A 22,546-nucleotide genomic window follows, 5' to 3' on the forward strand; every position below is an offset into this window, starting at 1 on the left:
CCTTAAGTTTCATAGGCAAACATGGGCAATGGCTCAGTCATAAACTGGCTGCCCAGAAATGTGGATCTATGGGGGGTTTTATATTTTTTTATTACTTTCTTTTTTATTTTTTTATTAATTTTTCATTTTCAACATTCACTTTTATTAGATTTTAAGTTGTAAATTTTCCCCTCTCCTTGTCCTCCCCCCTCCTCAAGACAGCATGCAATCTGGAACCAACAGTATTTTTTAAAAAGTATTATTGGTGAGTTGACTATTACTAGAGCAGCAAATCTCAAACATTTTATTCACAAACCCTTTACACTCTTAAAAATTATTTACATCCCCAAGTGTTTTTGTTTATTTGGGTCATATATATAGATAGATAGATAGATAGATAGATAGATAGATAGATAGATAGATAGATATTTACCATATTCAAAACTAAAATTTCCTAGTATTATTATGAAAGCAATTATCTAGGACCCCCAAGAAAGAGTCTTAGGGACCCAAGTGATCCCCAGACCACACTTTGAGAACCACTGAACTAGAGAAACGAACTTACTCATGGATCCAAAAGAAGGTAAGGAAAGGAATAACACTACATGGTCCCATTCTCTCCTTCTTCGCTGCAGTCTCTGATGAAGAGGCAGTCTGATCCAAGGCCAAACCCTCTGCATGGATTCTGGAGCCTATCTCCTACAGTGGAGAGCTCCTACAGTTATACACTCCCTTCCTCTCTGAGTCTCTCCCTCTTTTTCTTATCCTTAGGCTCCCCCTTTCTACGCATTTCCTGTCACCTATAAACATGTCTGAAAAAATATTTTAAAATAGTCAGCATTTACATATATGACATGCCAGGCAGTGTACTGTTTCACAAATATCATAAGTACTACAACCGTGGGAAGTAGGTACTATTGTAATTCCATTTTATAGCTGAAGACAATGAGGCAAATGGAGATTAAGTGACTTGCATAAGGTCACAAAGATAGTAAGTATCTGAGGCTATCTATGAACTCAAGTCTTTCTGATTCCAGGTCTAGGGCTCTATCCACTTCACCACCTGCCTACTCCAGTTTCACCCACCCTTAAAAAATCCTCACTTAACACTACCATCCCTCCTCCCCTTAAGCTATCATCCAACCTCTCTCCTCCCTTTCACATACTACTAAAATAAAATCTGTCTACCCTTATTGCCTCCACTTCCTTTTCTCTCATTTTTCAACTCATTGCAGTTTGGCTTTCAACCCCTCAGGTGAAACTGCTCCCCAGAGACACCAATGTAAATGCTCATCCTTCTCAACTTCCCAACTGCATTTAACACTTGAAAATCTTTTCCAGTATACTCTCTCCTGTTTTAGGCTTGACTGACCTACTCTATCCAATCCTTATGGTGAGATCTTTTGCTTCTAACCAACTGCTAGTATTTATATGCACATAAATATTCAAAATGCAAAATAAGATCTCAGACTATTCATGATAAACTGGAAACCACACAAAATACCTTTTCTACAGTCTTTCATTTGCAAACACTAAAGCATGTTTTTGCTTCAATAGCTAGGTGGTGGAAAAATTTAAATTATTTTCAATGGTCTCAATCTTTGATGCTAAAAATTTTTAAATAGCTAGGATTTCATAGTTCCATAATATAATCAGAATTCATGAGAAAGCTTTGCATGTTAATAACAGTGCTATTCATTAGAAAAGAGGTTTTCTTGGTTTTTCAAAAGAATACACTAAGCAGTTTGACATATCTAAATTTTCTTTCATAAAAAATATAAAAACTAGTATGAATTTTTATATTATCATGTCTCATTTTTAATTCAAAATTTTAATATCCAGTATATTCTTATAATAAATGAAAGTCCCATTTGTTAAGATACAATTCTACCCTCAATGATTACATGATAAATTATTCAAGATAACTGAAGTAACATTAAAACAATATGGAATCTCCTTAAAGAAACACAGAAATGTAGCTTATTTCAAATTTCACCTCTAATTTGTAATTTCAAATCCTCTTTTTCTGTTCCGCCATGTATATGGAGAAATTCATTTTGTTTGGAAGCTGCAAAAAAATTTTTTAATCAAAATTCATATTTATTAGGATGCCCTTCCTGATCACTTCAATCAAAATTAACCCTACCTTATTTGCATCCTTATAAATCACACTTAGATTTATTCTGCTATGACAATCACTAGTAGTTTTAAAAGCATTTTGTATACCATCTTATCTCCCCTATTTGACTGTAAGCCACTTGAGATCAGGAACCCTGTCTCATGGAACTTTGGATTATGCACAATGTTGTTGTTGTTGTTGTTGTTCAGTCCTTTCAGTCACATTCAATTCTCTGTGACCCCATTTGGGGTTTTCTTAGCAAAGATACTGAAGTGGTTTGCCATTTCCTTCTCCAGCTCATTTTCCAGATGAAGAAACTGAGGCAAACAGGGTTAAATAACTTGCCCAAGGTTACACAGCTAGTCAGGCTCGATTTGATCTTAAGAAGATGAGTCTTCCTGACTCCAGGCCCAGCACTCTATCTACTGCACCACCTAGCAGTCCCTTATGCACAATACTCTAACCCTGAAAGGTATAGGAAATCAACACTTGCAGAATGAATGAATAGATGATGTTGATGATTTATTATTGAAATAAGCCTTTGAAAAATCGCCTGCCAAAGGCCCCATATACTCCAAAATACAGCAGCACTTCTTGTGGGAGCAAAGAACTGGAAACAAAGTGGAAATTCATCAACTGGGAATTGTTCAACAATGTAGTACAAGAATATAATACAATATTACGATCTTATTAGAAATAATGAGCATGTTAAATATAGCTAAGCATGAAAAGACTTATTTAAACTGATACAAAGTAAAGTAAGTAGAAGCAGGAAAACCATTTAAATAATGAATATGACAATGTAAATGGAAAGAACTGAAACTGAATGCTGCAGAATTATAATGACTAGGCTAAGCCTCAAGGAAGAGAAGCCGCTACTTCCTACTCCTTTACAGAAGCAGGAGACCACAAGAGATTCTGAATATAATATCAGACTTTTTTTTAATGTATAGTCTAGTTTTGAAGAACTCTTTATTTTCTTTCTTACCTTCTTGAAACTTTATTGTAAGGTATGGCTCTCTGGAAGGGAGCAAGAGGAAGAATACGGTGAGAAGTATAAGTGATGCAAAAAAATAAATATTTTTTTAAAAACCTACCTCCTTCCAAAGGAGGTAATTTTTCAAACATTTACACTGAGGATTCATTCTTTACATATTTACATTTTCCTGCTACAGTAGCATCTTCCATCTTTAGCTTTGTTTTTATGTAACAAAGAAGCATACATATTTTTTTTTATTTTTAGGAGAATGGCATAAAGGAGCAGTATAAATGTCTATAGTACTTATACTTTCATTAATATATTTCCCTAATTTTGAAAGTCCTTCTAATCTTTCTCAGGGTTCTATAAGACAGCTTCTTTTAGCAAAGAATTGTACACAATAATTAAAAACCAGCGCAGCCTCTTGATTTGTTTAAGAGCAATCTGTGAAGACTTAGTCACTAATTTTGTTCTTCAATCTATTTTATTTTTATCAAGTACTTTAAATAGTCCTTGATCGTTAAATTTAGAACAGGTAGTTGTTCTGAATATTAGTCCACATTTATATTTTTACAAATGTCAGACTATGGTAGTGAACCAATTCAAATCAACATGTTCTACAACTTCTTAGAGATGGCCTAGGTACTATGAGGTTAAGTGACTTGCCCAGAATCTCATAATCAGTATCCTTGCCAGGGGAATACTTCAACCCATGTCTTCCTTATTCTAAGGCCTACTTTAAATGAAATAATAATTTAAAATAATGACTATTTATGTTGCTAATTTCATGTAACACTGCTACAACTTATTAATAACCATTTATGTTAATTCTATAACTCAACATTATATTTAGCTCAGAAATACTGGTGCATGACTGATATACTTCAGTATCTCAATAGATGATTTCACTGATATCAAAAAGTTATATATCCCACCAATGGCACAGATTGCAACCCATCCATTCTTTCTTATCCTGTTCTAGTTGGCCCCATAAATTCACAGGCTTTTGTAGGATTTTCATCCAACATGCCAGGGGCATTGTTCTTGACCTTTTGACATTACATTGGTACCAATGCAGCAAGAAGGTTAGCCATCCATTATTCTTCATTCTCTTTACATAATCAGCTCACATCCTTTTATAGTCATATAATTCTTTGATTATATGTTTTATGCCATTTAATACATGTAATTCATCATTTGTAATACTCATAACCTATTTCTGTCCAATGAGTCTTTCAACTGTTCTCCGGGTGAAAGGCAACTTGAATCCTTGAAGATTATGGTACTTTAAGATTTGCTGGCATATAACAGTACCAGAAGATGACTCTGGTTAGGTTCAGATACTTGGGAACTCTTAAAATGAGTCCAACAGGGCATCAGCCAAACTAGCATCAGTGATGTCATTTAGTTTAGAGAAACTCTTTACAACACTGACAGGAAGCCAAGAAATCAGCTGTCTGCTACTGGAGACAGAACTTCACATAAGGACAATATCAAGAACAGAATAAATCAACCCACAAGTATTTAGTAAGCTCCTACTATGTGCCAGGCACTGTGCAAGGCACTGGGGATACAAAGATAATGAAACAACCCTTATTTACATACAGCTTATATTCTAAGCAAGGGGGAAATAACAGGGAGATTAAACACACACACACACAAATGTGTGTATACAGAATAAATATAAAGAGAATATATACCAAGTAAGTGTACAAAAATGATGCCTCATGATGGTATTGAGGTAATTCCAGATAGTTCAAGGCTATATTATTGGAACATAAGCCCTGGACCAGTTCTATCAGTGACAAAATGTATCTTCTTTCTGAGAACAAACTAGCTAAGTAGAAAAAGGCTCATTAAGAGTAGACTGGCAACTCAATAATGAATTATTTGATAACAGCAACCCATGAAACAAAAATACAAAATGACACTCAGTACCATGTGACTCCCATTTCTACAGTAACTATGGTAAAGCGGTAGAAACAGAGAAAGATAGAATTAAGAATCACACAATTTTTTAATTGTCTGTAAACATTAACTATTGTCATGACTGACGTACCTTTAAAAATCAACTAAAAGACCTCACTTATTCCAAGCAAAATCAGATTTAATATATAAAAGTTGAATTTAAACAAAAATGAGAATTAATAAATTTTCTATAATATCCACAAAAACAACACATTTAAAAACCTCCAGAAGTAACAACTATTATACTATATTTCAGTCACAAGAGTTGAAAGTGAACTCACAAAAATGTGTTGTATGAATTATAATATTAAAGAACTTTTGAACAATCAAAATCAATGCAACAACGATATAAAAAAGGGGAACTGTCAATTAAGAAAAAAAAATCTTTACATCAAATATCTGATGGGGTCTGATGTCCAAAAGATACAAAGATCTAACACAAACATATAAGACCAACAGAAATTCCCCAATAATGGTCAAAGAATAGCAACAGTTCTCAAAAGAAGAATGGCAAATTATTAACAGCTATGTAAAAGATTGCTCCAAATAACTAATGAGAGAAATGTAAAAAGAACTCAGAAGTTTCACCTCACATAAGCAAGTTGACAAAGATGAAAAAGCACAGAAATAAACAACATTGAAATGGTTGTGGAAAGACAACATTGGGTCTGTCTTATAATTGCTGAAAGCACACTAAATATATTGTTGGAGATGTGAATTAGTACCACCATTTTGAAAAGTAATTTTTAAAAAAAAATTATACTTTATTTTAGGATTCTTTTTTTTTAAATTTTGAGTTCCCAGTTCTCTCCCTTTTTCCAGTACCTCCTCTACTCACAGAAAAGACAAACAATATATTAATTATACTTGTGAAGTCATGCAAAACATTTCCAAATTAGCCACGTTCAGAAAAATAAAGTAAGTGAATAAAGTATCCTTCAATCCGTACTTAGAGTTCATCAGTTCTCTCTCTGGAAGGAGATAGCATTTTTCTGAAAAGTAATTTAGAATTATGCTAACCTAAAGTGACTAAGATGTCAATGCTAGGCATATACTCCAAGGAGATCAAAGATAAAAAAGCAAGGTTTTTATATAAAAATTACCAAGTTCCTCCTCAAAAAAGAAATAAGAAAATTCACTTCCCTTCCTTCATTAGAAGAGGGGAGAACTATAGATATGTAACATTGTTTGTAAATTGATGTGTAAATTGTCACACTTGGTTAATGAATTTAGTTTTGTTGAGCTATTTATTTTCTATTCCTTTTTTATTCTTTGTGACAATGGAAGGCTGACTGGATGAGAATGGGAGAAGCACCTATTGAGAAAGAAAAGTGATATAAAAGCAAAAGAAATTTAAAATTTTTTTTGGAGGAGAAAATATATGTACCATAATAACTGACATTTAGTTCTTTAAGGTTCGTAAAACACTTTACATGTATTATTATTATTATTATTATTATTATTATTATTATTATTATTATTATTATTTAAGCTTCACAACAAGCTTGTAAGGAAAGTACTGCATTATTATCTTCATTTTAGAGGTAAGGAAACTGAACCTGAAAAAGGCTCAGTGATGTATTTAATGGTCAACTCACTAGTGTCAGGTGGGAGTTAACACAGACTTTGTGGCTCTAAGTTCATATTCTATCTACTGTCCTATAAATGTCATTACAGTTCAAGAGTTCCCTAGTTATCTGCACACCAAGCTTTCTAATTATAAATTAAATGGTGCTTCAATTTGGCAGCTGTTCTTCTGGTATATATCAACAAAACTTATTTGATGGTATACTTTGTCACACAGCCAGAATTAGGAGTTAAGCAACTTGATCAGTCACTTAGAGTACAATTTGTGGGATGAAGGGAGAGATGGATAATAACAGATACGTTATTATTTTTTGTAAATGTACATACTTTAAAGATTACAAAAATTCTACTGTCTATGACAAAAAGGTATTTCTTTGGTGACTGTTGTCTATGTTATGTTATAGTCTAAAAGTTTTCAGCAGACATGTCCAGGACACAATTTTCAAACTTTGCCTAGGGAGCATAGTTGTCTTCGCCCATCTCAACTTTGTTCAACTATTAGTAAGAAATTAGCATTTACAACAGGTTAACTTTATTAAAGGACTATTAATGTGGAAAGGAGCCCTTGAGTTTTCAATCTGCACAGAAAACAAACATACTAACATAATGAAAATAAATCTAGTTATTGTTTAATTTTATTGCTTCACCCATGTGAATATAGGAGATCAAATAGGCTGATTTTAAAAACTTTAAGTAATACATACTTGTTATTTCCTTCTACTATTGTAATGATTTTATGTACTTTAAAAAGAATGCACTTACTCAAAATATTAGTCAAATTAGGTCAGGTATTATAATATAATTTTCATTTAGTTAAATGCTTTTCTTTCTTTCAGGCATTTATGGTTAAGTGACTTGCCCAGAGTCACACAGCTAGTAAGTATCAAGTGTTTGGTCTGAGGCCAGATTCGAACCCAGGTCCTCCTGACTTCAGGCCCAGTGCTCAATCCATTGCACCACCTAGCTGTTCCTAAATGCTTCTTTTGATAACATACATCAAAAAAACCTAAACTGAGCACTGAAGAAAGGCATCCCCAAAGCTATACCACCACTACCCCCAATTAAATTTCACACTACAAAATATAATTATAAAATTAAAAGCATTTTTAGAAATAGAAAATTCTTATATTTCAATATTTTGAGTATAATCAAGGACTTGAAAATTATGATACTAAAGCAGGAAATTAAATGATGGTAGAAATAATTAACAAAGTATTTCCTGTAGTATGTTTAACAAAGTTAAGTGACTTATACCATATTTACATTACCAGAGAAACTCAAGAAAATTATATACATGATTGACTTTTTCAATACCCCATTTACCAAATTCACAAATAACAACAAAAAAGAAATAAAAGGACAGAAAAATCCAATATGGCAAAACAAACTAAACTAAAGAATTGAGTTCAGCTTAAACAAATTCTAACGATCAGTCTCTGGTTTTTCTTTTAGCCAAAATAAGTTCAAAAAAACCCGCAGCTCAAGAAAATGAAATTAATTCCCGATCCTTTCACTAAAGTCCAATTCCAGTGTTTCATCATGGCATGAAAGTGACTCTCTGTAATCAAGATGCAAAGACTTCAAGCTAAAAAAACCTAGTAACATACGGTATCTGATGACTTCTTTAGGTTTTGAGAGGCCAATAAGATTGTCTAGGAGATAATAAATTTCTTGTAACCTCAGCAATCATCAGGATTATCTACACAGGAATGGAGGGGTTGCAATTTGAATTAATGGAGGAAATAAATACAATGCTGCAATCATGGATCTTTGGAACACTGAAATAAATTCCAAATTACATATTTCAAAGGATGTTACATCCAAAACTATGGACCCAAGGTATATCAAATCATCTTTGTACAGATTACATTAAACAAGCCCCAAAAGTGAAATTCATACATAATCTCCTTGGGAACAATGATAATTATGTTTTTGTCTTTATATCCCCAGCATTTAATACGGTAGGTGGCATGCAGAATGCGCTTGATTTTCTTAAATTTAATTTAATAAGCTATATTTGGTTTATGAATTAGGAGTAAGAAACTACATTTAAAGATAGAGTTGTATCAAAACGATTTTTATATCAAACCATAACATCTGGCTATAAAATAAATTAATTTATTGAATTGAAAATAACTTTTCTCAACAAACAGGAAGTCCCCAAAGTCTTAGTACAGCTTTAGGATTTTGGGGACACCTTGTGTTAATCTAGATATCCTGTTATCATTTCTTGCTTAACTTCTTTATGTACAATGCCTGCGGCACACCAACTTTAGATCTGTCAAGAGGACATAAGTTAATATACAAAAACAACATTTGTGTGCCATTTGGGAGTTTTTGAGGTTTTTTTTTTCCTTCAGGGTCCTTCCAGTTCCTTCCCTTTAAGGAATTCTAGTATGAGGTGCTTTACATTTATTATTTTCAGACTCATAACAGTACCACCATTATTATTATCGCCATTTTATAGATTAGGAAACTGAGGTTCAAAGGAGTTAAGCAACAGCTTACATTAACAAAGCTAGCTATTGGGGACGGAGCCAAGATGGCAGAGTGAAAGCAGTGACTTGCTTGAGCTCTCCTCCAAACCCCTCCAAATACTCATAAAAAATGGTTCTAAACAAATTCTGAAGCAGCAGAACCCACAAAAAGACAGAGTGAAACAAATTTCCAGCCCAAGACAACCTGGATGATTGATCAGAAAGGTGTATCGCACCGGGCTGGGAGCACAGCACAGCGCGGCATTGGGCGCACAGGCTGCAGCAAACCTGGAGCAGGCCTCAGAGGACTGAATCCTGGGTAGCTGTGGAGGTTTCCAGACTCCTCAATCCAAGAATGCCAAAGACAACTTAGAAGGTCAGTGGGAAAAGTCTGTTTCTGTCAGTACTGAGACAGGAAGGCGGGGTTTCAGCTCCATTCCCCAAGAGCTTGGCCCTGGCGGGGAGGCAGCTGCTTCCCGAGCTTCCAGCCCACAGACTGAGGGGGAATCCAGTGGTTGATCAGAGAGGGACTGCAGGGATCTCTTTGCCAGTGCTGAGGCAGGAATCTCTTGCTTTGCTTGTGTGTGGATCTGGGTCACAGTTCTGGGCAGCAGTGCTGGGGTGAGGAGGAGCGCTGGCATGGTGGAGCTTGTAGTAGCTGCAGAGAGAAACCCCTCCTCACAGTTACAGGACAGAAAGGAATACTTGTGGTCACAGGCAGGAAAGGAGTAAACACCTTTATCATTGGAAGAATGGTATCTGAAAACAGCTACACAAACCCCTGAAGCTTGGGACAGTACTCCACATTGGAAGCAGACTCTTACCTTAACAAAGAGTTTAAAACTCAAGTAATTGGCTGGGATCATGAGCAAGCAGCAAAAAGAGTCAGACTATATTATCTTACTTTGGTGAAAAAGAAGATCAAAATATACAACCAGAAGAAGACAAATCAAAGCTCCTACATCCAAAGTCTCCAAGAAAAATATGAATCAGTCCCAGGCCTTGGAAGAGCTCAAAAGGGATTTTGAGAAGCAAGTAAGGGAAGTAGAGGAAAAACTGGGAAGAGAAATGAGAGTGATGCAAGAAAATCATGAAAAACAAGTCAACAGCTTGCTAAAGGAGACCCAAAAAAATACTGAAGAAAATAACACCTTAAAAAAGCCTAACCCAAATGGCAAAAGAGGTCCAAAAAGCCAATGAGGAGAAAAATGCCCTAAAAAGAAAAATTGGCCAAATGGAAAAGGAAGTCCAAAAATTACTGAAGAAAATACTTCCTTAAAAATTAGAATAGAGCAATTGGAAGACAGTGACTTTATGAGAAATCAAGACACTGTAAAACAAATCCAAAGAATGAAAATTAGAAAACAATGTGAAATATCTCATTGGAAAAAACAACTGACCTGGAAATAGATCCAGGGAGAGAGAATTTAAAAATTATTGGACTATCTGAAAGCCATGATCAAAAAAAGAGCCTAGACATCATCTTTCAAGAAATTATCAAGGAAAACTGCCCTGATATATTAGAACCAGAGGGCAAAATAGAAATTGAAAGAATCCACAGATCTCCTCCTGAAAGAGATCCCCAAAGGAAAACTCCTAGGAATATTGTAGCCAAATTCCAGAGTTCCCAGGTCAAGGAGAAAATATTACAAGCTGCCAGAAGGAAACAATTCAAGTACTGTGGAAACACAATCAGGATAACACAAGATTTAGCAGCTTCTACATTAAAGGACGCAGGGCATGGAATATAATATTCCGGAGGGCAAAGGAGATAGGATTACAACCAAGAATCACCTACCCAGCAAAACTGAGTATAATCCTTCAGGGGAAAAAATGGTCATTCAGTGAAATAGAGGACTTTCAAGCATTCCTGATGAAAAGACCAGAGCTGAATAGAAAATTTGACTTTCAAATACAGGACTCCAGTGGAACATGAAGAGGTAAACAGGAAAGAGAAATCATAAGAGACTTATTAAGATTGAACTGTTTACATTCCTGCATGGAAAGATGATATTTGTAACTCATGAGAACTTTGTCAGTATTAGGGTAGTTGAAGGAAAAAAATTGTATGTATGTATATATAGATAGATAGGTAGAGGGCACAGGGTGAGTTGAAGATTAAGGGGTCATATCTGGAGAATAAAATTAAGGGATGAGAGAGGATGATACTCGGAGAAGAAAGGGAGAGGTAGAATGGGGTAAATTATCTCACAAAAAAAAAAAAAAAGTCTCTCACAGTGGAGGGGAAACAGGGGAAGGTGAGAGGGAATGAGGAATCTTATTCTCATAGGATTTGGCTTAAGGAGAATAACATACACATTCAATTGGGTATGGAAATCTGTCTTACCCTACAGGAAAATAGGGGGAGAAGGGGACAAGAGAGCAGGGGGATGATAGAGAGGAGGGCAGATTGGGAAAGAGGGTAATCAGAAGCAAATACTTCTGAGGAGGGACAGGGTCAAAAGAAAGAATAGAATAAATGGGAGGGCAGGATAGGATTAAGGGAAATAGAGTTAGTTTTTCACAACATGTCTACTATGGATGTTTTGCATAACTGCACATATACAACCTATATTGAGTTGCTTGCCTTTTCAATGAGGGTGGGTGGGGAGGGAGGAAGAGAGAAAATTTGAAACCTAAAGTTTTAAAAACATACGTTTAAAAAAATGTTTTCACATGCAACTGGGAAATAAGAAATACAGGAAATGGGGTACAGAAGTCTATCCTGCCCTACATGAAAATAGAAGGGGAAGGGGATAAGAGAAGGGGAGAGGGATAGAAGAGAGGACAGACTAGGGGAAGAGATATTCAGAATGCATGCCATCTTGGGGTGGGAGGAGGGGGGAGATGGGCTATAAATTTGGAATTCAAAAACTTGTGGGAGTGAACATTGAAAGCTAAAAATAAATAAATTTACAAAAAAATAATTAATTAATTAATTTTAAAAAAAAAAGCTATTACCAACACTCCATGAATCTGTAAATCCAAGACCATCCTGTATGTCTCACAGACCCTAAATTATATTAACTATATAAATAAACAGAGAGTCAAGGAGCTGGCACACGTAGTCAGTGACTGTATCAGAAAGGAACTTATTTTCCTTAGTAAACCTCTCTCTTTGAATGGAAAGCATAAATCTTGCCTGCCTCTCCCCATCCCCCCCATCTCAGCATACACTTTCCCTAAATTAATCTGGCCAGAAAAGGGGTTAAGAGTTCAATAAAACAAATTAAAAACTGCTATCTTACTTAACTTAACTCTTTTCTTTGGGACCAAAGAAAGGAAACTGGGGTGGGACCAAAAAACAGAAGGACATAGAACATGGCTGAAACACAAAACAGACAAAACAAAATAAACTGCAATTTTACAAAATAAAGTAACAGTATTGGAGATTAGTCACTGTAGGGAGCTGGTTATGGTAGAGGGGAAGGGGAAGGCATCCACACAATGAGAGAAAGAGAATGCTAAATATCATGGACAATATCAACTTGAACCTTTTAAATCTTCTAGTAGTAGTTACTAGTAGACTATTCCGATAAATGTTTAACAACCAGCTCCCCAGAGGGGGGAGGGGATGTACACCACATACAACCTTTTAACTTTAATTTGCATTATTAATATCTTCTTTATCACCATCTTAAGTCTAGACAATCAACAAAACAATCAACAAAACAAACAAACTTTAATTTGTAACATATGCAGATTTCCAAGGTATAAATGCTGAAAGGTATAAATACTGAAAACTTAACAAATAGCTCTAACCAACTAGTATGAACTGGCTTCAGCATACCTCTAGGCTAGGAACCCAGAAGCAGCATACATAGTAAGTAAGTACTCTGATAGCTTATGAGATAATAAAGGCTCAACCCACCTTAATTAAAGCCTTTCACAGTTGAATTCAAATATATGCTCCCACAGTACTCCAATGCATTAAAAGACTTCAAAAAAATTACCAAGCAAAAGAGATAAAATTTTCAAGCTGTATTCATATGTATCTATATCTCAGACACTATATTTATTCACTAACCAATTTCTAGCCAGTCTGGATAGACTTTTAAATTACATCTATTTATTTATTCAACCAAAATAAGATATAATTTTGAAACATTTAATTTGAGAAAGCTTTGCTTTATTTATTAAATACATCACAAACTCCAAACATCTTAAACTAACCTAATTATTTGTCAAAAGGTGACAAGGTAATTTTAGTAATCTTTTCTATCACAAAACAAATCACAGTTCTTCCTTTGATAGTGCTCAACTTTAAATGATGAAATTTTAGAATCACAAGTTCCAGGCTTGAAAGTCAAAACAAGTAAGCCTGTATGTCTCTCAAAACACTTCTAGCTGAGTGATCCTGGGCAGTTAACCTCTCAGACCTTCAGTTTCCTCATCTGTAAAATTAGGATAATAATTACATTATTTATAGTTCACATGGTTATAAAAAAACCTTACAAATTTTAGAATGCTGTAAAAATATGAGTTTTTATTATGACACCCAAATCTACATAGCCAATCCTGAACTCTCCCCTAACCTCCAATCTTACATTTCCAAACAAGCTGAACCACTATACCCTAGATGGCATGCTGGCACTTAAAACTACAAATGTCTAAAACTGCCTCACAAACTTGCCCATATAAGTTTCTCTATTTCAGCTGATAGCAATACTAACCTCTCCCAGTATCCCTAAACTGAAACATCAAAATCATCTAATTGATGTCTCCCTAATTCTGTATCTCCAGTGAATTGGCAAATTTTATCAATTTGCCTCCACAATATCCTTCTCATTCCCACTGCAATTACTCTCAATCATGCCTTTAGTTTTTACCATTTATTCTATTGTGGTTGCCTGCTAACTGGACTTCCTGGCTCCAATCACTCCTCTCTCCAATTCATCCTTCACAAAGCTATCCAAACAATATCCCATATGAACAGCCATAAATTCAGAAATCCTTAGTGGCTTCCTATTGCTAAAAAGATAAAAACACTGCTTGCCTCTGAAATAAATCCAATAAACATACTTTTCACAAAAATTGAATACATAAGAAGTATATCAAATCTTTAAATATTTAGTGATGATAGATTATTTGACTTTTTGTACTTCACAAACACTCTAGTTTATTATAGAGGAAATAGCAAGGCTACTAATCTAATCACTAAAAATTAAATTAAGACATCAATAACAAACTACCAACAAAATAACAGTGTTATTTTTTAACTTATAAAAAAAACTAAAAAACTAATCCAAAGGCCAGTATGGTCTTCAGGCCTAGCATATACATAGTCATCATATATGTACACAGACGGCTTTACTTGTATTAGTTGTATTCACCGACACCTCTCCAGTTGCCTTAAACTAGTACTTTCCAGTGGACTTACCCGCATCATTTTTTTCTTTAGCAGATTCCTCAGAAGTTGCAGCACTTAAAACAGAATTACAAATTCTGGAATCAGGTTGCAAATGCAGCTGGGGATTTTTAGTTGTACCAACCTAAGAAAACAAAATGCATCCCAACATAAATATTATTTTTAACTTCTCAAACCATATTAAGTTTCATTATTATAACTATCTTATGAGGTAAATATATAATACTGACACTTTTATGTGTATCTAATCCATAAAAAGGATAAATAAAAATGAATAATTTTTTAAAACCAGAACTTTTAAACATTCTAAAACAATTTCATTTTTATCAGGTATTTAAAGTTTAATCACAGAATCAGGATTATAACGTTAACTATAGTGTAAGACATAGACAAGTTTGTAAATAGGTTACAATAACAGCCCAAGTACTATTAGCAGATCAAATCCTTGCCTGATTTCTCAATATCAAGTGTATGGGACAGCTCAATTGCTTAAAAAAAATTTGGCTGTGACATGGGCATCCAACATCATATATCCATAACGCCAATTACAATAAATTTCAAGGTTTTCAAGATTTTTGGGGAGGGGGATTTTGTTAAAGAGGCGAAGTTGCACTAGCAAATTTATGAACACCATTCCTCCTTCCCTCTCCCTCCCTCCCTCCCTCCCTCCCTCCCTCCCTCCCTCTGTCTCTCTCTCTCTCTCTCTCTCTCTCTCTCACACACATACACACTCACACACACACATACACCCCTTTCAAACAAAAAGTCATCTTTAAGAGCAGTAATTTATTCTACAAATACAGAATATTTTCTAAATTCATTCTAAATGGTGGCCAATTTAAACTTTTTTTTTCATCTACAAACTAAGACACAAAAGGAAAGCCTAGCATAATATTTTAAGGGGTTTTTTTGTTTTGTTTTTGCTAGGCAATGGGGCTAAGTGACTTGCCCAGGGTCACACAGCTAGTAAGTGCCAAGTGTCTGAGGCTGGATTGGAACTCTGGTCCTCCTGACTCCAGGGACAGTGCACTATCCACTGCGCCACTTACCTGACCCAGTATTTTAAGGTTCTTGTGTTATACAACTTCAAAAATAATGATTTTGTTAGGTTTGATGAGTAAAATAACCAATTAGCTTTCTAATATAACTATGAAATTAATCTAAAAAAAATCTAAATAAATCACTTCTTTTAAATGTGTTTGGGGGGGCAGCTAGGTGGTGCAGTGGATAGAGCACGACCCTGGATTCAGGAGGACCTGAGTTCAAATCTGGCCTCAGACACATAATACTTACTAGCTGTGTTACCCTGGGCAAGTCACTTAACCCCACTGGCTAGCCCAAAAAAAAAATTGTAACACTAAATGTATTCTGGTTAATACATACTTTTCCTATAAGATGATCATGCCAGAAACTACATCAGGAAGTGGTAGGAGAAATTTTCTTTTTCCTATACACTGTATAATCTAATTACCCAATGACATTTCTGTGTTGTATAAAGTATATACTGCATAGTGTATACAATGTACTAACAAAATTTACTTAGTATTTGAGCAAATTGCTTACACTAATGCAGAAATGAGCAGATGAACAAAAAAATCACAAGATTATTGTTTTATAGGCACTGTCCTATACACAGATGATTAAAATAAGAAGTAGTGAAAAAGGAAGGATTGTGGAGTGTTTAGCTTCTATATTCCTTAATTAATAATATGTATTGTGATTGTATCAATAATTTTGGTGGAAAATAGAATCAAAAATTGACAAAGTTACATGAATCATATTTTAAATAAAAGATCATGATTGTTATTCCTGTCTTTTTTACTTAAGCAGAAGCATATTAGATACTACTCCAGTCCTTTATTTTAACTCTGTGTACATCCTTCTGTTTCAAGTGTGTCTGTTGTAAACAACATATTGTTGAATTCTGGTTTCTGATCCATTCTGTTATCTGCTTCCTTTTTATAGGTAAGCTCATCCCATTCACAGTCTTGATTATGGTGTATTTACCTCCATCTCATTTTCCTGTTTCTTCTCTCTTTTTATCCTGTTGCTTCTAACCACTGCCTTCCTTACTTTGCCCTCCTTTTTATCATTCCTCCCTCCCTCCCCCTTTCTGTTATACCTTTTCCTCCCCTATTGTGTATATTAGATTTCTCTACACAACTGACTGTGTATATAGTCTACTCTCTTTGAACCAACTCTAAGAAGTGAAGTTTAAGAATTGTCTGCCATCCCAATAATTTTCCCTTTACTGTAAAAGTACTTCCTTTTACGTGAGAAAATTTTCCAATTCTACCTCTCTCTTCCCACTTCTCCCAGTGCATCCCTCTTTCTCACCCCTTCATTTTTTTATATCTTTCCAACATAATTAACTCAGACCCATGCCCTCTATGTAAACTCCTTTTAACTGTCTTAATGATGATACAGTACTTAGGAGTTACATGTATTATATTCCCATACAGGAATGTAGACAGTTTAACTTTATTGAGTCCCTTAGGATTACTCTTTCATGTTTATCTTTTTATGCTTCTCTTGAGTCTTGTGTTTGAATGTCGAATTTTCTTTTCAACTCTGGTCTTTTCAACAAGAATGCCTTAAAGTCCCCTATTTCATTAAATATCCATTTTTTTTCCCCTGAAGAATTATACTCAATTTTGCTGGGTAGGTTATTCTTGGTTGTAATCGTAGCTCCTTTGCCTTCCAGAATATCGTATTCTAAGTTCTACTATCCTTTAACATAGAAGCCACTAAATACCCCACAATATTTTAATTGTTTCTTTCTGGATGCTTAAAGTATTTTCTTTTTGACCTAGGACATCTGAAATATGGCTATAATATTTCCGGGAGTTTTCATTTTCGGATCTCTTTCAGGAAGTGATTTGTATATTCTTTTAATTTCTATTTTATCCTGTGGATCTAAGATATAGGACAGTTGTCCTTTATAATTTCCTGAAACATAATGTCTAGGCTCTTACTCTGATCAGGGCCTTCAGATGGTCCTATAATTCTTAAATTATCTCTCAATCTATTTTCCAAGTCACTGGTTTTTCTGATCTCACATTTTCTTCTATTTTTTTCTTTCTTTTGATGTTGTTTTATTATTCCTTGATGTCTCATGGACTCATTAGCTTTCATTTGCCCAATTCTAATTTTTAAGGAATTATCTTCTTCAGTGAGCTTTTGTACCTCTTTTTCCATTTGGTCAATTCTGCTTTTTCAGGACTTCTTTTCATCAGTGAATTTTTGTATCTCCTTTTCCACGTTGCCTTTTAAAGACTTCTTTCTTCAATAAATTTTTGTGCCTCTTTTACAATTAGACCAATTCTGTTCTTCAAGGTGATATTTTGCTCAGTATTTTTGGTACCTCTTTTACCAAACTATTAATTCTCTTTTTGTAATTTTCTTGCATCACTCTCTCCTTTCTTTTTCCAATTTTTCCTTTCCCATTTTTGTTTTTCTTTAACTCTTCTAGGAATTGTAGGGCTTGGGTCCAATCAGCATTTTTCTCTGAGGTTTTATTTGTAGCTATTTTCCCACTGTTGTCTCTTCTGAGTTTGTTTTGGTCTTCCCTGCCATAGTAACTTTTAACGGTCACAATTTTTTTTTATTGTTTGCTCATTTTTTCAGCCTATTTCTTCACTATGAATTTATGTTAAAGTTGGGCTGTGCCCACCTCGGGATGGGGAGGCACTGTCCCAAGCTTCAGGCTTTTTCATGCTGCTATTTTCAGAGCTATTTCTAGGTGTCTGCAAAAGTTTTTGATGCTCCCAAGGTAGTATGGGGAGAGACGCCAGGAGAGAACTGCTCTCCTGGTCTATGCTTTGGTCTTTACCCAGGAAGTGCCCCTGAGCCCCTACAGATGCAAGTGCTAGCACAACTCTTTGCCTTGAAACTGAGAGCAGAACCCCTGCTTCTTTGTGAACAATGACCTTGGGATGCTCTTCCCTACCCTGGAACTGCATCCCAGAACAGTATTTGGGCAACAGAGTTGCCAATTCACATCAGCTGTACCCAGTGTCAGCAAAGGGTCCCCCTGTAATCTCTTTCTGACCAGTTGTCCAGAACCCTTATGTTCTCTCACAAGAGCTCCTGCAGCCACTGCTACTTTTGCAGCCACTGTTGGTGTTCTCTTCTCATGCGCTTTAGATATTACAGACGTCTCTTGTTGGCAACCTGAGTTTTCTTAAGGAAGAAAAATGTCTTGCTCTAACATTTAGTTGGCTCTGCCACTCCAAAATTTTATTTGAGGCACTCTTTAAAGTTTTTTTTTGAAAGGAAATGTTGAGAGTTCAGCTAGATTGCTATCTGTAATCTGCCATCTTGGCCCATTTAATTTCAATGTATAAATTATTATAGCAATGTTTTAGTTACTTCCACTAGGCACCCATGAGGATTCTTTGCCCATTCATTTTCATTCATTTTTCTTCTTATGTGGTCTAAAATACTACATTTCTGTTCCTCTGGTTCTGCTCTTGTTATTTCACATCATTCATAAATGTCTTTCCAGAGCTCTTTGCATTCTCCATACTTAACAGTTTTAATGGCATTATAACATGCCATTATGTTAACGATGTTGTAGTTGTTCAGTTGTATCCAACTCTTTGTGATCCTATTTGGGGTTTTCCTGGCAAAGATACTGGCGTGGTTAGCTATTTCCTTTTCCAGCTCATTTTACAGATAAGGAAACTAAGGCAAATAGGTTTAAATGACTTGCCCAGGGTCACACAGATAGTAAGTGTCTGAGGTTGGATTCGAACTCAGATTTTCCTGACTCCAGATCAGGCACCACCTATCTTCCTGTTAATGTACCACAAACTTTTTAACCATTCCCCTATTACTAGGCATTTATGTTGCTTCCAGTTTTTTGAAATTACATATAAATGCTGCTAGGAAAACCTTCAGCAGATAGCACTGGTTTTTGGTTCTCACTGACTTTCATAGTATATGCTCAACAATGGAATTAATGAATCAAAGGATATGATTTTTTTAAAATATCTTTTAATTTGTAGGGCCAGACTGCTCTACAAAAGTCTGAAATCCTAATAATGATAAAAAAAAGTATTATGCCTATTTCTCTACAATATGGCATGGAATTTGATGAGTTTTTAAAGTTTTGTAATTTGCATCTATGATTACTAATAAGGTTCAACAATTTTTCAAGTGATTATTAACAATTTGTTTCCTTTTTTGAAAACTTTATATCCCTTGATCATTTATCCTTTGTGGACTAGAAGTTATCCTGTGATTTTTTTTTTTAGTGGCAGCATGTCTTGTTTTTTTATTTTTTTTAATATAAATTTATTTATTTTTAGTTTTCAATATTCACTTCCACAAGTTTTTGAGTTCCAAATTTCTCACCCCTCCCCCACCCCAAGATGGCATGCATTCTGAATACCCCTTCCCCTGGTCTGCCTTCTCTTCTATCTCTCCCCCCTCCCTTCTATTTTCCTGTAGGGCAGGATAGACTTCTGTACCCCATTTCCTGTATTTCTTATTTCCCAGTTGCATGTGAAAACATTTTTTTTTAAAACATGTGTTTTTAAAACTTTGAGTTCCAAATTTTCTCCCTTCCTCCCTCCCCACCCACCCTCATTGAAAAGGCAAGCAACTCAATATAGGTTGTACATGTGCAGTTATGCAAAACACTTCCATAGTAGACATGTTGTGAAAAACTAACTCTATTTCCCTTAATCCTATCCTGCCCTCCCATTTATTCTATTCTTTCTTTTGACCCTGTCCCTCCTCAGAAGTATTTGCTTCTGATTACCCTCTTTCCCAATCTGCCCTCCTCTCTATCATCCCCCTGCTCTCTTGTCCCCTTCTCCCCCTATTTTCCTGTAGGGTAAGACAGATTTCCATACCCAATTGAATGTGTATGTTATTCCCTCCTTAAGCCAAATCCTATGAGAATAAGATTCACTCATTCCCTCTCACTTTCCCCTGTTTCCCCTCCACTGTGAGAGACTTTTTTTTTTTTTTGTGAGATAATTTACCCCATTCTACCTCTCCCTTTCTTCTCCGAGTATCATCCTCTCTCATCCCTTAATTTTATTCTCCAGATATGACCCCTTAATCTTCAACTCACCCTGTGCCCTCTATCTATCTATCTATATATACATACATACAATTTTTTTCCTTCAACTACCCTAATACTGACAAAGTCTCATGAGTTACAAATATCATCTTTCCATGCAGGAATGTAAACAGTTCAATCTTAATAAGTCTCTTATGATTTCTCTTTCCTGTTTACCTCTTCATGTTCCACTGAGTCCTGTATTTGAAAGTCAAATTTTCTATTCAGCTCTGGTCTTTTCATCAGGAATGCTTGAAAGTCCTCTATTTCACTGAATGACCATTTTTTCCCCTGAAGGATTATACTCAGTTTTGCTGGGTAGGTGATTCTTGGTTGTAATCCTATCTCCTTTGCCCTCCGGAATATTATATTCCATGCCCTGCAGTCCTTTAATGTAGAAGCTGCTAAATCTTGTGTTATCCTGATTGTGTTTCCACAGTACTTGAATTGTTTCCTTCTGGCAGCTTGTAATATTTTCTCCTTGACCTGGGAACTCTGGAATTTGGCTACAATATTCCTAGGAGTTTTCCTTTGGGGATCTCTTTCAGGAGGAGATCTGTGGATTCTTTCAATTTCTATTTTGCCCTCTGGTTCTAATATATCAGGGCAGTTTTCCTTGATAATTTCTTGAAAGATGATGTCTAGGCTTTTTTTGATCATGGCTTTCAGATAGTCCAATAATTTTTAAATTCTCTCTCCTGGATCTATTTTCCAGGTCAGTTGTTTTTCCAATGAGATATTTCACATTGTTTTCTAATTTTTCATTCTTTTGGATTTGTTTTACAGTGTCTTGATTTCTCATAAAGTCACTGTCTTCCAATTGCTCTATTCTAATTTTTAAGGAAGTATTTTCTTCAGTAATCTTTTGGACTTCCTTTTCCATTTGGCCAATTTTTCTTTTTAGGGCATTTTTCTCCTCATTGGCTTTTTGGACCTCTTTTGCCATTTGGGTTAGGCTTTTTAAGGTGTTATTTTCTTCAGTATTTTTTGGGTCTCTTTTAGCAAGCTGTTGACTTATTTTTCCTGATTTTCTTGCATCACTCTCATTTCTCTTCCCAGTTTTTCCTCTACTTCCCTAACTTGCTTCTCAAAATCCCTTTTGAGCTCTTCCAAGGCCTGGGACTGATTCATATTTTTCTTGGAGGCTTTGGATGTAGGAGCTTTGACTTTGTTGTCTTCTTCTGGTTGTATATTTTGATCTTCTTTTTCACCAAAGTAAGATAATATAGTCTGACTCTTTTTGCGCTGCTTGCTCATGATCCCAGCCAATTACTTGAGTTTTAAACTCTTTGTTAAGGTAAGAGTCTGCTTCCAATGTGGAGAATGTACCGTCCCAAGCTTCAGGGGTTTGTGTAGCTGTTTTCAGAGATAGGGCCCTGTAAATTTTCAGTTCTTCCAAGGTGGTATGATAAGGGGCGAGGTGTTTACTCCTTTCCTGGCCTGTGACCACAAGTATTCCTTTCTGTCCTGTAACTGTGAGGAGGGGTTCCTCTCCACAGCCACTACAAGCTCCACCATGCCAGCGCTCCTCCTCACCCCAGCACTGCGCCCAGAACTGTGGCCCAGATCCACACACGGCAAAGCAAGAGATTCCTGCCTCAGCACTGGCAAAGAGATCCCTGCAGTCCCTCTCTGATCAGCCACTGGATTCCCCCTCAGTCTGTGGGCCGGAAGCTCGGGAAGCAGCTGCCCCCCCAGGGCCAGCTCTTGGGGAATGGAGCTGAAACCCCGCCTTCCTTCTCAGCACGACAGAAACAGACTTTTCCCACTGACCTTCTAAGTTGTCTTTGGCATTTGTGGATTGAGGAGTCTGGAAACCTCCACAGCTGCCCGGATTCAGTCCTCTGAGGCCTGCTCCAGGTTTGCTGCAGCCTGTGCGCCCAATGCCGCGCTGTGCTGTGCTCCCAGCCCGGTGCGATACACCTTTCTGATCAATCATCCAGGTTGTCTTGGGCTGGAAATTTGTTTCACTCTGTCTTTTTGTGGGTTCTGCTGC

The 22,546-nt window shown here is 35.8% G+C and overlaps 1 protein-coding gene across 1 annotated transcript in view; it reads right to left on the reverse strand.

Moving 5' to 3' along the window:
- Nucleotides 1-22,546, reverse strand: part of RAD54B (RAD54 homolog B) — a 129,521-nt gene that overhangs the window by 88,437 nt on the left and 18,538 nt on the right. Inside the window, exon 3 of the mRNA XM_020968529.2 lies at nt 14,490-14,601. Within this exon, the coding sequence (XP_020824188.1) occupies nt 14,490-14,601 (112 nt within the window). The remainder of the gene's footprint in view (nt 1-14,489; nt 14,602-22,546) is intronic.

The sequence above is a fragment of the Phascolarctos cinereus genome, unplaced genomic scaffold (assembly GCF_003287225.1).
Source record: "Phascolarctos cinereus isolate Bilbo 61053 unplaced genomic scaffold, phaCin_HiC Scaffold_4;HRSCAF=312, whole genome shotgun sequence".
NCBI classification, from domain to species: domain Eukaryota; kingdom Metazoa; phylum Chordata; class Mammalia; order Diprotodontia; family Phascolarctidae; genus Phascolarctos; species Phascolarctos cinereus.